General features: G+C 32.5%; 1 protein-coding gene across 3 annotated transcripts in view; it reads right to left on the bottom strand.

Moving 5' to 3' along the window:
* Window positions 1–13,707, bottom strand: part of GRID2 (glutamate ionotropic receptor delta type subunit 2) — a 1,386,623-nt gene that overhangs the window by 338,102 nt on the left and 1,034,814 nt on the right. For all 3 annotated transcript variants that reach the window (XM_004276975.4, XM_049709175.1, XM_049709174.1), the window contains one exon: window positions 5,981–6,178. In XM_004276975.4, the coding sequence (XP_004277023.1) occupies window positions 5,981–6,178 (198 nt within the window). The remainder of the gene's footprint in view (window positions 1–5,980; window positions 6,179–13,707) is intronic.

The raw sequence follows: 13,707 nt of genomic DNA, 5'->3' as shown, positions 1-13,707 counted from the left end.
ACCCTCTGGTTGCCAAGGCACCCTGTATGCATTACCCTATGGCATTGATCACACTGTGTTTTAATGATTTATTTGCACATTTGTCTTCCTTGTACACTGTGAGATCTCTGAAGGCAGGAATGATGTCTTCCATTCCTTTGTATCTGTGATGCTAGGCACAGTGCCCAGAACATACCATGCATTCAGAAACACATGGGGAATGAAAGGATGAATATAGGGCATTCTGCCTGGCACACAAAATAAAGTAAACACAACCTCAGCCCTCTGGTTCCAAAAGAGGGACTATGGAAAGAAAAGGGAAGAGGTCAGTCTCTCTCTCTCTCTCTATATATATATATACTTTCCCCCCGACAAAGAGTCATTTGAAAAGTGAAATAGATGTACCCAGAAGACAGAATTATCAAAAAATGGGAATAGTTTGAAAGCCTTATGGGACAAAGGATGAGTTTAGCTGGGGTTGAAAATATAGGAAGATGCAGTGAGTGAGGCCAGGCAAAGCAGATTGAAGCTCAATGCGATCTATATGGAGTGTGACAAAATGTAGGGATTGAGACGTAGACTTCAGAAAACAATGGATGCCTTTCTAAGGAGCTTTAATTTTTTTTAAAAAAAAGGAAAAGAAGAACAGGTTTTTGAGATAAAAAGTGAGATTTTTTGAGAAGTTGAAAGATGCAAATGTTTTTTGTCACTCCCCCAATCCTTCTCTATGTAATCTTATTTTTTTATCCTCGATTCATATTCAACCAAACTCCATCTGAACCTTCTTTGAATTTGCAGGTCTTAAAACCTGCGGTGAACTGTTTCTGAGTATTATTTTCCTCATTGTCTGTAATTTGGTTTATTAAAATGCTTTTAAGACCAAACTTACACTAGAACTCTGTTCCTCTCTGTTAACTGGTTAAGGGGGATGAGCACTTGGACTCTGGATTCACACTGCCTGGGTTTGAATCATGAATTCTCCACAACTTGGCTAAGTGACCGTGGGCAAGTTACTTTAGCTCCCTAACTCTTTAGCTCCCTAACTATAATTGCTTATTTGGGTTCAGTTCAGTTTCATCATCCACACTATTGGGATAATAGTACTACCTACCTCACAGGGTTGTGTGACTGCTTCGGCAATAGTAAGCTCTACATAAGTGCTAATAATTATTATTCGGTCCATTTCAAGCTATGTTTTTTTTCATTCCCTATGGTACCTTTCTTGTCATTGCTGTCAAGTATATTGCTGACTGAAATATGTGCTTCTAATTCCAATGATATTCTATTTTTTATTTTAAAACACAGCATATAAAAGAATTCCAAGTAATATAACACGAAGTTTTAGCTCTTTCCTTATAAAAGCACTAAACTTTCATATTTCATCAACTTACTTTAGTTTTTTACTTTATTAATTGCCCTACTCCACTACACTAGATTTCCTTTTAGATTTCTATTATCTATCAGTTTCTTCTTTTGAAAGTCTAGTTCGTATCTTTTACAGCTTTACCTATGGGGATCTTAGTATTTTCTTATGGATTTTATCCTTCTTCATGTAGGTGAAGCAGTGAAGCAGTGAGGCTAACAATGCATCATACTTTTGCAAATATTTTCCAGCGTGTCATTTGTAATTTAATTTAGTTATTATTGTTTTTGATTTATTGATGATTTAAAATTTTGTATACATGCAGCTATTGATAGTTTCCATATAACTTATTCCATTATTTTTAAGCCTCTGATACTTCCCATGTTCCCTCTCTGACTCGTTTTTAATGTGTTTTTCCATAATCATCATGACAAATACTCTAGAAAACGTTCAATTTTGGTTTCCCCTTAGGAAGGCAGACAGTCTTGTTAATTTTAGAAGTCTTACGTCATGTATAGAGGTATTCAATGGCAATATTTACTGCTATTTTAAATACACTTAGATTCATGAAAAATGTCTACACTAGTAAAATATATATAACAATAATAAGCTCACTTTTCTGGAACTCTGTCATGACATTATTATGCCGTTGCAACAGTGTTATTTTGCTTTACAGGGGTCAATAATCCTGGTAACATTTTAATGATGATTCTTGTTGGATAATCTAAATTACTTTATGATATTTTACTGCATTACTACTTGCATAATTGAATTGACATTTTAAGTTGCTGAAAATTAGAGCATACATCTCTATTAGTAATAGAATACAGTGACTGCCCATTCCTTCTGAAAATGTTATCTTCCTGTTGCTTTCATTTTTTTAATTTAATTTTTATTTTATATTGGGGTATAGCTGATTTACAATGTTGTGTTAGTTTCAGGTGGACAGCAAAGTAATTCAGTTATATATATACATATATCCATTCTTTTTCAGATTCTCTTCCCATATAGGTTATTATATAATATTGACTAGAGTTCCCTGTGCTATACAGAAAGTCCTTGTTGATTATTTATTTTATATATAGTAGTGTGTATATGTTAATCCCAACCTCCTAATTTATTCCTCCCCCCCACCTCTCCTCTTTGGCTACCATAAGTTTGTTTTCTTTTCTTTTTTTTTAAATTAATTTTTATTGGAGTATAGTTGCCTTACAATGTTGTGTTAGCTTCTACTGTACAGCAAAAGTCCCTCCCTTTTGGACTTCCTTCCCATTTAGGTTACTACAGTGCATTAAGTAAGAGTACCCTGTGCTATAGAGCATGTTCTCATTAGTCACATTCTCTCAGTTTTCTTCCCCTGTCTCTACCTGCTCCAACAAACTCTTATGTAAGCTTCTTCACTTTTACCTGCTTAAAAAGTATTTCTTAAAGCCTAGTCAGAATGGCTAAATATCTTCTTGAAGAAAATAAAATCTAGTTGCAATAAATAGCTTTATATTTTTTCCAGCTAAAAAATCATACATTTGTCAGTCAGCTTCTCTAAGCCTGAATTTTTGCTATGTAAAAGGACCCTGCTGAACTTTACATTATCATACAATAATGATATGCTCTTACATGCAAATAAAAACAAATTGTTTATGAAGAACAACATACAATTGCTTGTGTGTGGTTTTTATGCAATAAATTCTTAAAGTGTTTTTAAAAAATCATAGTTGGAAGTGATCTTCCCACTAACATACTTGTATTCCTCATTTCATAGGTGAGGAAGCAAATCTCAAAAATCTAACTAACTGGAGCGAGCACACAACCAAATTAAAAACAGCACCAACATTAGCCTCATTATAATGCTTGGTACTTTTAACTTGCATTTAGTAAGTGAAGATTGTTAGCGTGATAATTCTTAAGGATTTTTATCTACTATATCTATAGGATAAACTTGCATAATGCCTTTCCTTTTGTTTATCTTTATTTTAATATAATTGCTTATCTGGGTTCAGTTCAGGCAGGACCCCTCAGAAATACAAAGACAGAACGCTTGTTTTGTGGGTTTATAATAAAGGAATGTAAGATAAATAGTCATAGTTTTTATAAGAGAGATGAGGATTGATGATTCCTGTTAGCCTATTAAAATATTTCTATTAACCTTTTGCAAATAAAATTCCATATGTAATGGGTTTATTAAATAAACTGACGTTAGTAAAGTTTTAAAGGATATGAAAAAGAGCTTTATTGTTTTTCCTATCACTGTCTTCAAAACCTCTTATTTTTTTTTTCTCTTCTACATCTCTTAGAAACAACTTAGATCCTTTAGCTTTCTGAATACTTTTCAGTATTCCAGAAATAATTCCAGTTCTGGCAATAGTGGAATAATTTTTTATTGGGTTAACCCAACAAAGAATAACAATTGTAAATTCTGGATGCAATTTTTAAAAAACACACATTGAACAGATTGCGTATCAGCTGAAAGCAGACATAAATTGAAAAGTACTCCACCCTTGACAGATGGTAACTGCTTTGGGTGAGATCTACTTTTATATGGCTCATTCACTGAGGACCCACCTCAGGTAGGCAACAACAGGTAGCTAGAGCTCAAGCAGAAAGTCAGAGTCTTATTAGCTTAATGCATCAGAGGATGGTGTTTGAGGCAGCCAGACTGTGCAGATATCAAAAGAGGACTCACATAAAGGAGGGAGCCACAGAGAAATAAGCCCCAAAATCTATGTATAAACTTCCCTCAAATCCTTGGTTGACTCCTAACCAATACATGCGTAAGAATGATTCTAGCTACCTAGAATAAAAAAGTTACCGAATGAACTTAACAGAAATTGGAGATGGCAAAGAAAGAATCAATAACCTGAAAATAGATCACGATAAATTATCCAATCTAAAGATCAGAGAGTAAAATATTATGATGAAATAAACAAGACGACAACATTAATAAGGTCTAACTTGAATGTTTTCTGAGCCTCAAGTACAGAGGAGAAAGAGAAGAGGGTGGAAAAAAATATTTGTATAAATAATTGTCAAGATTTATTAAACTTAGTGAAACATATCCCAGAAGCTCAGTGAACCCCTAACAGAGATAAATACAAAGAAAATCATAGCTGAACATCAAAAATGAAAAGAGAATTAAAAAACGGCCACCCCTACACTATAAAAAAGGAGCAAAAGTACAAATGATGGCTAACTTCTCATCAGAAACAATATTTGGCGAAAGACAATAGAATGGCATATTTAAAGTCATGAACATTAAAAAAAACTTTATGTATGGTAATGAATGTTTAACTAGACTTACTGTGGCAATCATTTTGCAATATATACGTATATCAAATCATTAAGTTGTACGCCTGAAACTAATATAATGTTATGTATCAATTATACTGTGAAATAATAAAAACATTTATTGTTGTATGAAAAACTGTTGAATAATAATTTTATTTTTGAAATAAAAGTTGCTCTTGCTTTAAAATCACCAGCCTTGATTTTAGGAATAATAATATTTCATCTATAATTTTCTTCTTAGATAATAAAAAAGTATGAGGAAAAATATATTTTGATTATAAGTGACTGTGTTCTGAGACTCGCAGTGCTCTTGTCAAACATAAATCAGAATCAGCAGTGTCACTTGAAAACACTAAGACAAAAAGTATCTAGGAAAAATAACCTGTCAACTCAGAGTTTGTTATTTGCTAATAATATTAAAACTGAGGATAAACAAAGAAATTTTAAGATAAATTAAAGTTGAGAGTATATGCCACTTGTAGGACTGGACTTCAAGACACTGTAAAGGAAGTTCTGCAGGCTGAACTAAATGATACCAGCCAGAAGCTCAGATATGTAGAAAGGAATAAAAAAATACAGAAATAGTAAATAGATAAATAGTTAAATATCAGAAGCTGTCTTTTCCCCCCCTCTTTATATCTTTGAAAGTCAACTGGTTGTTTCAATCAAAAACTATGACATTTTACTTTGGAGTTCATAAATATAAATACATGACCATAATAACACAAAGGATATAGTACATATAAATGGAATTATATTGCTGTATGTTTATTACTTTTTTTAATGCGATGGGGTATGATATTAATCTACACAGAATGTGATGTTAAGAATGCACATTACTATCTCTAGACTAACCATAGACAAACAAAACTACAGAGAAATACAGCTAAAAAGCTAAGAGGGAAATAAAATCAAACACTAAAAAAATTCAATTAACCCAAAGGAAGGCAAGAAAAGAAGGAACAGAGGGAAAAAATGAGATACACAGAAATCAAATAGTAAATTATAGACCTAAACATGACTATTCAACAACTCATCAGGAAGACATGATGATTAAAAATGTGTATGCTCCTAATAATAGAGCTTCCAAAAAATGAAGCAACGACTGATAGAAGTGGAGATAAAGTAATAGAGAAATAGTTTTCTATTATAGGAAATATCATAAAATTTAGCTTTATATTGTCATCAGTTTTTGTTTCCACAAAGTTCATGAAATAGTATTGGTGAGATTTGATTCAACACCGCCACCTAATGCTTTGCCTTACACTTATTTTACATGAAATTAGCTTCCAAGGGTTATAGTCAACCTTTAGATATGTGATAAACAAACAAACAAGCAAACAAATAAATGCTTACCTTAAACACTAGTTCTCCCACCAAGCCATTCCATGTCCCATCTTCTTGTGGGCTTCCATACTTGTGATCCGGTGCAACATAAATTTCATAGTTAAAACCCAGGTAGTTAGATAAGGCATCCAAAACATCAATGGAGAAGCCTTGGTATTTCTTTGGCTTACCCAGGACATTTTCAGAGACCATTACAAAAGGTTCTTCCTACATGGAAATAAGAGAAATCCTTGATGTCAATCGATATTAATTCTTCAAAGAGTTTTGCTTACAAACAGTCTAAAAATTGGTTTTACACTGTGTGAGAATAACTTAGAAATATAACTTATGTGTTATTAATGCATCTCTTTATCAAACAATGTTTAATCACCCACAGTTTCTTATCAGCTCTCATTTTATTATTACCATATCAAAAATTAGATGAAAGTGATTATAAAACTTCAGGAACCGTGAATTCATGTTTCTTGCCGTCTCAGGACCAACCTAAGATTCATCAATAATAAAATCATATTTAGGAGACCATGAATTTGTTTCTCTCCTCAGGCAGTTATTGTTTATTTATGTCAAAATATGTAAAATAATATTTTAACAGATATAAACTACATAGAATTTTTTTAAAAGATCAAAAACTTCTAAGAACATATAATTTAGCTAAAATTTATAACATCACATTTACTGGGAGTTATTTGCTAAATAATTTTGAAACTTGGATATAAACACACATTTCATTGCAAAAGTAATTTCTTTACTACTGTTATGAGAAATTCACTTACTTTTTGGGTAATTTGTATAATTTAGTAAATTCAGCAAATTGGTTTCAATTTCCACCTCTTTCATCTTTTTGCATTGTTGTCCTCTTACAGTTAACAAACAGTGCCCTTTCACTTTTTAGAACACCTGGTGTTAAGAGCGGTAAATTGGTTTGACACATGCTGACAGACTACAGAAAATTAGATAATCTATTTCTTAATTTCCTAAACTTGTTCAGGAATCTTTCAACAACAGTAATATTTACATCCATAGTATGTATATACACCCAGTCCTGTGGGCAGGTTAAAATCTATCCTGGGTCTAAGCCAGAATTCCCAAGGATTTTAGCTTTGGATCATTTTTCCTTAGGGACTCACAAAACAGCCTTCATTGAGTGGTAAAATAATACTTTGCTTTTAGCTCTTACTCAAAGACACTAAGTAAGCGCCTTATAAAATCACTACGTCTATTATAGGAATATTGTCCACCATAACATTCAGTTTTCCCATGAGATAAATTTTTAAATTGTTCAGAGCCAAGAGAGCTTCATTTTGCTTCAGTAATGCCTTTTTTAAAATAATGAAAATGTAAATAATTATTTAGCTATCCCATTTCACTTTGGATACCCAGATTATGATGCTCATCTATAACTATGTTGATATTGTGTTATTTGTAATTTTTAAAAAATCTTAGTTTTCTAAGCTACTGGTATTATTTTTTTAAAAAATTGGTCTTGTTTAACCATTTATATCTTATTTTATAGTAAAATAAATCAGTAAATAAATAGTTAGATGAAGGATGTGACTGCTGTTTCTTCCCCAGTCGTGTTCTCCTCTTTGTCATTAATTATATGTATCTATTTTCATTTTAGCACTACTGAGAATAAAGACAATCCACAGTCTCCCTTCAGGCAAGATGAAACCATGTGACCAATTCTGACAAATGTGATGTAGGCAGGGTGCTTTGTGCAACTGTTCTTCTGTCCTTTCTACTTATGAACACGTATTGGCTGGAAGCTCTGGTAACTATCTTAGATCACACATAATAGAGAAATAAGACAGAAGAAGTCTATGTCCTTGGCACTTGAAATGCTATAGAAGACTGACTGACTCTCTCAGGTTCTAGAATATAAGAAAAATTTAAAATTTCAATTTCTTGTTGTTAAGCTCCTGATTTTTTTTCCTGTTTTAGCAGTATTTGATGCTAATGAATAATGACAGATTGATATATCAATAGATGAGAGGTTTTGAGAATGAATGAAAATTTCTAATACTGACTTTAATCTAAATGATATCAAATGAGTGAAAAGTAAAAATTCAACAAATCCTTTAATACAATATATAAAATACAGAACATCTTCTTGATTCCAAATATAAACTTCCCGCTGATATGGCAAAATTTGCTTCTGTCCATTTGGTTGTCTGGACAAAATACAGACCTAGCTAATGACTATGCATTGCACAAATACTCTGAAGTGGGTCATGAAGTTATTAGATTCAGAATGGGTTAAAAAAATTCCAAAATAAAGATCATATTCAGAGAGCATGTAAATAAGATCAAGAAATTCTAGAATTAATTGGGCATTGATTGTTTATATCATGTTGTACATGCTGGCAACAGAGAGCATGTAATTATTTCCTTACACACATTTCATTCATTTCTATATTTTGAACATCTATCCACTGACAAACCAATGGAAAGATGCTTCATGAAAAATCTTATTATTTGACTGGTTCCTCTACCAATAATTTTGGACCATATGTATTCTTTATTTATCCATGGTCTTTAAAATCTAACAAATCTCTTAGGTACAGCAGCAATTTAATCACCAGGATATGCAAAACCACTCTTTAAGGTGACACTTAAAAAATTAAGAAGACTAATTAATTATAATGCAGAGCTAACTGCTCTATGTGGCAAAAATAATATCCAAATGTATGCTTTCATATGAAATAGTGATTCTTTTTCATTTTGATTATCTTTAGAACAATTGTTTAATATGTTAGATTATATTTGCTTAATATGCTGAATTTCCCCCTAGAAATGACTTTTTAATTCCAACTTTATAAGTAAATCCCTAGGCAAATGGATCCCTTTCAAAAGTTTGTTGTCAAAATCTGCTTCTAGCAACATCAGCTACAAATGATTAGAGTTACAGAATAAAAATGGTTATACTAAAGGTTGTTTTAAAGACTGTTGATGAATTATTGATGAACATGCTTTTTAAATTGTACATCCTAACTAAACTTTTATTACATCTTATCACTTCTCTTCTAGACTAATGTTTTTAAGGTTTGTTTTTAAGCTCTATTACCCATTTGGATCACTATGCATAAATCCTACCTCAGACCACTTGTGTTTTATGAGGACAATAAAACAATATATTGGACAGGTAAACATAACAACAGAAATTAGACTGAAGCTCTGGGACCTATAATAGAAAAGATACTTGTTCCTTCTCTACGGCAATACTGAGCTTGGTTTAATCACTTTTATCAATGCACCTATTTCCAAAATTTATTCATTCATTGACTTATCCATTTAACATGCATTAAGCAGTTACTGCATCAAATTACTACACTCAATATAGTGAGAGATATGGTAAAAAGTCATGGACACCACTTTCAAAATAATCATAACCTAGTATTGGAAAATCTATGTACTCAAAAAACATAAAGCAAAATTCAAGCAACCTGCAGCATAACTGGTACAAACAGAATATAAGAGAAATAGAAAGGAAACTGTAAAAAAAGGAAAATCACCATTTTGGGGGTTACAAGCCATGTACTATTTTAACAGATAAGAAAAACTAGAAACAAAAGTTTCAACTCAAAGTCACACAGTAAGTTACAGAGAGGAGGCATCGTCATAACTCAACTTACTTCAATATTATATTTTTGGACCTCAAAATTTTCAATGTATGGATTAAAATCTAAAATGCCATAATTTGTTTCATATGCAGTTGAAGGTGGTGTGAGACTGATAGACTCCAGATTCCTGACAGGAAGGAAAAATAAAAAACCCACAATCCTCTAGGAAGTATTTTCATTTTAGGTCTTACATTATCCCTTCAAACGATTGGTTGAATACAATGTCCACAGCAAAAGTCAAAGTATCATGTAACAGGAAGTTATATTTCATATATAGAACCAGCAGAAGTAATATGTAACAGAAACAGATCTTTCAAGGACTCAATTACTAAAATTTTCAGATGCATATTATAAAAATTATGTTTACTATTTTTAAGGAAATAAGGGGAAAACTTTTTTGGCAGAAAATTGGAAACTAAAGGAAGTATCATTGTAGAATTTGAAAAGAACTAAACAGAAATTTAAGAATTAGAAAAGACAATGACCAAAGTTAACAACTATCTAAGTTTATCAGCAGATTAGAAACAGATGAAGAGAGAATTAGTGAACTGTTATAGGTCAGAACTAATATCCAGGGTACAAAGGAATAAACAAATAGAAAATCCAAAAAGAAGGGGTAAGAGATGAGAAGCAAAAAGAAATGTAGTATGATAATACAAATACTGCGAAGGATATGAGGAAATAGGAGCTCTCATGACCTTTGCTGGATGTTTAAATTTGTACAACCACTTTGAAAAACATTTTACATATCTAGTAGAGATTGAAAATCCTTATATGCAGTTAATTTTGCCTGGTTTTGAGAATTACATACACATTTATCTAGTATGAAGATATGGATAGCTATGTCCTAGCAATTTCACTCCTTGGGTGTGAACACTAGAGAATCTTGGGCACCAAAATATATGCCCAAGAACATTTATAGCAGCATTGTCTGTAATAGCCCAAATCTGGAAATAATCTAAAAATCCAAATGTCTGTCAACATGGAAAAGTAAATATATTGTGGTATATTGATGTAATGGAATATTAAACAGCTTAAAATTGAAGAAAGCAGAGTGATACACAGTAATACAAATGAACGTTTACAAGAATCATGTTGAGTGAAAAAAGCAATACTCCAAGAAAACAGTTTGGTTCCATTTTTGTAACATTCAAGAACAGGTAAAATAACTATGTATTTAAGGGTACATAGTGGAGACACTATAAAGAAAATCAAGGAAGTAATCAGCTCTGGGTGGTTGGCCCTGGGATGCTGGAGAGGGTATGATCAGAAAGATACACAAGCAAAGACGGCTCTTGCGGTAATGACGATATTCTGGTGTTTTTGTTCTGGGCAGTGGTTACTTGGATATTACTTTACTTTTAATCAATTAATGGTTTAAACTTTTTTCTGTATGGGTGTTATATTGCAATATCAACAAAAATAAAGAAAATTTTGTTAAGTGGGAGTAGATAATGGAGGGTGTTGAAAGCATATTAAGGTTACTGTCTTATTTGGCAGGGAACTGGAGTTTTGTGTAAGGGAAATAGCATAATCAGAAAGTAATTTTGAGAGAAGAGTGTAGAATGGATTGTGGCAGAGTGAGGACTAAGGGTCCTTTGCAACCATACAGACAGGAGATTATGGCCTGTGCCTATTTAACATATATTTTAAAAGTGTGTACAGGTGGCTTTCTGTCTTCTATTATAGGGACAGGAAGAAGAAAAAGAGAAATTATAAAATCCTGCCTTTAAAATTCATTTCCCAGCAATTAGTTTCAAAGGGTATTAATAGGACTGAATCTAAACTGGTGAAAACCTGTCCGCCTATTAAATGAAAACAAATTGCAGACTTCGATTTGCTGATCATTTGGATGACAGATTCTCTAAACACAATCCTCAGCAACTGGAATAAATGAAGCTTTCACAGAATGCCTGTAGTTTATCAATCTAAGTGCATTAGCATGAGGATCCATAGACCTGCTTACAGAAGAGTGTTTCAGTGGTTGATAATTTTCATATTAGCAAGGATTTATTCACATCACTTGTTGGATTATTAGGTTATTAGATAATAACTTGATAATCCTGAATTTGTATTCAGTCACTTAAAAATATCTCACGCTAATTGCTTAGTTGATTTACAACACTGCAACTTGCAGATTTTGTAGCTAATTCCCATATTTAGTAAGTATTCAATATTGTTTGCTAGTGATAGAGTTTGGAAAAAAGCATCTGACATTTTTGATAGGTGCAAGCAACAAGCTCTACTGTCAAGGCTTTACTAAGGGCTGTTTAGAGGTTTCAATATGCACGACTTCACAGAATGAGGGGATGGCCAAAACTAGGCATGAGTCACTGGAAATTCCTTACGATTCTACTCACATATGTGGCTCAAAGACATTAACGAGAGAATGAGAATATTTCTTAGTGACCTGTTTAAAAATTTTTTCCCCATAAACTGTGCTCCTGGCTGAAGCAAACAAACACTGCCTTTATGCACAGTGTGAGCTTATATTTTGCTTGGGGATGACACATTCCACTGCGATATATGCAGAATTAACGACTATCACTGTCCTTGGAAAAGCCTCGCTATTTTTATAGAACATATACGAATATTAGAAACGACTACAAGTTAAAAAAGGCAAAAGGTATGGAGGCTGTTATTAAAAAGATATCAAAACACCAGGACAGGAAAACAAAACTGAGGAACATCAGGGGAGGAATAAACAATCTAGGTGCTATAAAAGCAAAAATATCTGAGTTGCATGGAGAGAAGAAAAGCTCGTCACAGGGATATGCAATGAAAACATTGTTAAAAGGGCTCCTGCAGAAGGATTTTATGGAGCAACAAAGATTTAGAAAACGTTGCACTAAACTTACCTTTTAAAATCTTTGCTTAAATATTTTTACCAGACAATAAGATTCAAATTATAAGTAAACAAAAATATTTAGTCATTCTAACTTCCTAAAGCCATCTTACATATTATTTCTGATTCCTATTTGTAAGCAATTATTTAAGTGATAAAAACACTTTAAATTGAACATAAAGTTAAAGCTATTAGTATGCGAGAAAGTTCATTTTCACAATAAAATGTTCGCTTTTGTACATTCCTTTATGATCATGAAATGGCTACATTTTAGTGACTTAACGGAGGGTGGCAAAACAAAATAAAGATGTTCATTTTGTTTTCGCGAGAATCTGAATAAGATGCTGTAACTGGGAGTACAAGGTCATCAAGGACAACAGGCAGTCACAGCAATCCTAAGTACATTCATTAGTTCTCATTTATTGGTTTTGCCTAGCATGCATTTGAAAATACATTTTTAGGAGGCTAAGATTCTTACAGACCACAGGGTTACCGCATACAAACTTAGAACTACTAGGCTTTTGGTTTGCTTTCTGAATATGAGTGCTGGATAATATTTTCTGTGTATTTGGTCCAAGTCTTCATTATTTTGCTAAATTTAACACCCAAGTGAATCTTACAAGGGCACAGCCACATGCAAGAGTCAACTCTATTCCATAAATATTGTCAAAAGTTTACCAGTGCAGAGTACTTTGTAAATGCAGTTATGTCAAGGAAAACTATCATGGATATGTTTTGAGCTACAGCACATTACAGCTGCGAGGAGTGACTAGCTCTACCAAATGTCAGAAGTCTATAAAATATTTAACTGAAGAACTTGGTAAAATTTGACTTCAAAATGATGATAATGTTTACAAACTCTCTGGTTGATACAGTCATATTCCTGTAAAAATGTTGTCAAGAACAGTAATGTTAATAAATGTCAGCAGAGCTTTATGATATGACAGTCTATGTCAGCATATAAAAACATTTAATAAATGTAAACTGAAGCTAATTAAATATCAGAATTCAATGAAAAGCCATTTAAAATTAAACTTGGGATGTTTAGGGCTAGTGGTATATCCATCCAAAATAATATTATTACAGGAAAATAGCAGAAATTCAGATATTTATTCAGTCATTCAAGTGTTAATGCCAGGCACATGCTATGAATACAACAGTGAACAAAGCAAACAATAAACAAACATCTCTGTCCTGCTAGACCTACGTTCTAATGGGAGTGATGGACAAGAAACAAAATAAGTAATATATATGTTATGTCATATGATGAT

Source organism: Orcinus orca, chromosome 4, assembly GCF_937001465.1.
Source record: "Orcinus orca chromosome 4, mOrcOrc1.1, whole genome shotgun sequence".
Lineage (NCBI taxonomy): Eukaryota > Metazoa > Chordata > Mammalia > Artiodactyla > Delphinidae > Orcinus > Orcinus orca.
Note: the sequence above shows the minus strand (reverse complement) of the source record. Positions and strands in the feature narration are given on the sequence as shown.